General features: G+C 42.2%; 1 protein-coding gene across 2 annotated transcripts in view; it reads right to left on the reverse strand.

The window, feature by feature from the left end:
* The window catches only part of Gopc (golgi associated PDZ and coiled-coil motif containing), a 41,607-nt gene extending 37,569 nt beyond the window's left edge, over positions 1 to 4,038 (reverse strand). For both annotated transcript variants that reach the window (XM_005363621.3, XM_005363620.3), the window contains exon 1: positions 3,552 to 4,038. In XM_005363621.3, coding sequence (XP_005363678.1) covers positions 3,552 to 3,833 — 282 coding nt within the window. In that variant the 5' untranslated portion in view covers positions 3,834 to 4,038. The remainder of the gene's footprint in view (positions 1 to 3,551) is intronic.

The following is a 4,038-nucleotide window of genomic DNA, read 5'->3' on the forward strand; positions in this document are numbered from 1 at the left end:
AAAGAGACACTAACTAGTTCAGCTCTGTGGAAGAAAGACATGTTATAGAAGGTGTATTTTTTGATTTTGAAAGAGGTATATTTTTTGATTTTGAAATGAAGCCCTGGATGTGTAGCTGAGGGTTTCCTTGGTCCTCCTCCCTCCACCTTCACAGCGCTGGGATTATAGACCAGGGCCACATGACCAGCCTAGGTGTATTGTTTTGCTGTTATTTTTTGAAAGAAGAAGCAGAACACACACCCCAAAACAAAGGTGAATTATTTTAAGGCATTGGTTCATAGCCTTTGTTCCTCTATTGTCATTGCTACTGATATTATATTGGTGACTCTAGCTGGGCTTTAACCAAGTGATCCACCACAGCAGGAATTCTCAGGCAGGTAGACAGTTTGAGATTTTTAATTTGAAATGGCACCACCTCAAAACAGTCTGATTTTTTTCAATAGCCAACCCTCTATATACAATACTTGCCAAATATAACTTACAACAAAAAGCTATATCGATGATATTTATAGTTAATTTAAAAGAAAACCCATGATATTTTTTTCAGTAAAATTGTTTTCCTAACCACTAGATTAATCTTAAGTGTAAGTATTTCCTAAAAACACAAGGAATGGGTAAAAGTGGCAATTTGGAAGGATACAGAAGACCAATTTATGTGAGTTGTTTGTTTTGAGATGGTTTCATGTAATTCAGGCTAGCCTTAAACTTCAGATCCTACTGCCTCCACCATCTAAGTACTGGGATTACAGATATAAATTAGCCACATTAGAGTTACATGTGTCCTGAGAAAATAATTATTTTATTATAAGATGGGTTAATATTAATCTCTAAAACCACTAAACTTGGTACACGTTTGTTACACGGACAGTAAGCAGCTTCAAATATTACTTCAACATCCATATAGAATAGTTCAAAGAACAAGCTCATCTGCTTACAAGGACATAATTAAAACAGAGTAGGAAAGCATCAAAATCTCTTCTAAGTTTTCCATACTGACAGCAGATTGTCAACAGTTTATACAGCATCCCCTGAAATTCTATGTGTGATACTTTGAAAGGTGTGGCTAGCCACACCTTTTCACAGAAGCACACAACTATTTCTAAACAACACAAGATGTTTTCTGTGAAAGAAAAACACAGATGAATCATGTATAGTTGCAAATACATAGAAACAACAAAAATCAAATTATCTCCCTCACTAATTTCTAATATCTCTGAATCAAGAGTTGCATACGCCCTGAAAAACACACTCACATTGTGCTACGCTAGCATGTCTTCCTCCCTTCGTTCTTTCTTTTTTCCAAGATAGAGTTTCTCTGTGTAGTAGAGGCTATCCTGGAACTTGCTTTGTAGACCAGGCTGGCCTCAAATTCATAGAGACCTTCCTGCCTCTGCCTCCAGAGTACTGACTGGGATTAAAGGCATTCGCTACCACACCAGTCTGAGCATTTCTTATTTTAAGAAATGTTACTTTCTAAGATGAGACATAAACTTAGGATATGTAAGTACAATTTCTGGAAAAAAAAAAAAACCCAAAAACAAAAAACAAAAATGAGAACATTATTTTACATGCATGATCTAGTAGCTAGAGAAATATTCCTTTAAAGTACTTAATAATTTTTTAAACACTGAGCACCTACTATTCATAGAAAAATTCCTTTATTTTCTTTCTTTTTTTTTTGGATTTCTCGAGGCAGGGTTTCTCCGCTGCCCTCGAACTTACAGAGATGCCTGCCTCTGCCTCCCGAATGCTGGGATTAAAGGCGAGCACCACCACCGCCTGGCCCAAATTCCTTTATTTTCAAAATCAGATTTTTTTTGTTTGTTTGTTTTTGTTTTTCGAGACAGGGTTTCTCTGTGGCTTTGGAGCCTGCCCTGGAACTAGTTCTGTAGACCAGGCTGGTCTCGAACTCACAGAGATCCGCCTGCCTCTGCCTCCCGAGTGCTGGGATTAAAGGCGTGCGCCACCACCGTAAAATTGTTTGGCATCCTCGAGTCATTTTTAAGAAACAAGTTAGAAATTGTTTTATTCTTTAAAAACCAGTTATCTCCAACATATGGTTAAAGATGTAAATGCTAAGTTCTCATGTGATAAATGCTCCCATTTTTGATCTTTAAAACTAAAATACTATTTTAAAAACCACCAAATGCAATTTTACTACTCAGCTTCTACAAATTATCATTCACTGAAAATAAAAATCAAAAGACATTCTCACTCCTCTATACTCAATACTTCTTTTCTGTTTGGAAATTTTGCTGCTGTTTTTCGGTGCAGGCTTTCTCTGTCTAACAGTCCTTGCTGTCCTGAAACTCACTTTGTAGACCAGATTACCAGGTTGACCTCAAACTCAACAGAGATCCTCCCGCCTCTGCCTCCCAAATGCTGGGATTAAAGACGTGCACCACCGCTGCTAAATTATGCTTAATACTTTTATGTAAATACTTTCCAACCCAACCTTTTCAAAAAGGAACGACAAAGTCCTAAATATGTAAAGAGATGCTAATCTAATATTAGTGGCACCATGTTTTTCATGATGAATATGGACAGGAAACAAATCGGGCATACACATTAATCTGGACACAATGGGCACTGTCAGCATTACAGTTAGTGGTAATGAGGAGATCTTTGGAAAGCTAAGGCACAAAGAACTTCACACATCACAGACTCTCAGTTTTTTCCTCCTTAAAATGAAAGAGCCATTATCTATTTAAATTGTCTATTTCTAAAGTGTCTTCCACATAATATTAATACACCATTATTTCTAAATCTTGCAATAGTGCCTTCATTTAATTTTCCACACCAAATGGTAGGTTTGGAATTTTTGTTTTGGAAGTCCCCTCACCCTTTGGTTGGAGACCAAAGCAAAAGACTGTCTTTACATACTCTGAAATGTGGGAAATATTGCAAAGCACAAACACATCCACCTCGATGTTAGTAGTTATCTGAATCCTGACAGGGAGCTCTTAAGACAAATCTGTCTGTAATTTAAGGACGAAGTGTGCAGTAGACCGAGAAGGAAGGTAGTAACATATATTCCATTACATTTCCCTAAGAACTTTCCCTTAGAGTTCAACCATGTCTCTGTGTACAGCCATGGACGCTGATCTGGGCTATGAGATGAAAAGAATCGGAGCTGCATCTTTCTGAAAATATATCTATCTAGATTATCATTATCAAAGCAGATCTGCACAAACTCACACGTCCAAAGAAGGGCTCGGGTAGTATTCCCCGACACAGGATCTTGGTTATGTGTGTTTAACACTCATAGGGCAGATAGTGTGATTAGCTCCTTTTTCTCCCTCAGTGAGATGCTGCGAGGTGGATGACTGAACCTGAAGACCCACTGTCGGTCTCCATCCTTCTCCTCCCCCACCCGCTCCTCACTCCTTTGCTTCACACACGTATAAAACGCACTCTCAATCACATTCGAAGCTGAGAGGTGCCCCAGTAGCCAGTTTTATAGGGTCCGTTGTCCTGGGGCGTTAAATGGGATCTAACGCTCTCGGACAGCCTGGGGTTGAATGCCATTGCTGCCAGCCCCCGAGACTCACCTCTAGCTTGTGGTTGATCTGGGACACAGTCTGGGCTTTGTGGCAAAGCTGCGCAAAGCAGGAGCTAAGGCTGGTCATCTTCTGCCGCCCCTCGTAAGTGATGTCTGCCTGGTCCGGATCGATCTCCCCCAGAAGCAGATCCACATCCACGAAGGCCTTGTCAAACTCCTTCTCCAGCACCTCCAGCCACCGGAACATGGACACCCCTCCAGGGGAGACCCCCACAGGGCCACCCCCTGGGCCGCTGCCGGCTCCCGCCGGGCAAGAACCGCCCGCCGACATGGCGCCGTCCAGGGCCTCGCCGACTGCTGCTCAACCTGGCGCCCGCCCCGCTTGAGGGGAACTGCTGGCACCGCGGCGCCCCTCGCGAGCGCACACAAGCTCCGCCGGTCCCCTCCCTTCTCTCGCGCCGCCAACGCCGGCAGCGCAGCTCCAGAGCCGCAGAGATAGCGCGGCTGAAGCAGCGACGGCACCACACGGAAGGCCC

This window comes from Microtus ochrogaster, linkage group LG9 (assembly GCF_000317375.1).
Source record: "Microtus ochrogaster isolate Prairie Vole_2 linkage group LG9, MicOch1.0, whole genome shotgun sequence".
NCBI classification, from domain to species: Eukaryota; Metazoa; Chordata; class Mammalia; order Rodentia; family Cricetidae; genus Microtus; species Microtus ochrogaster.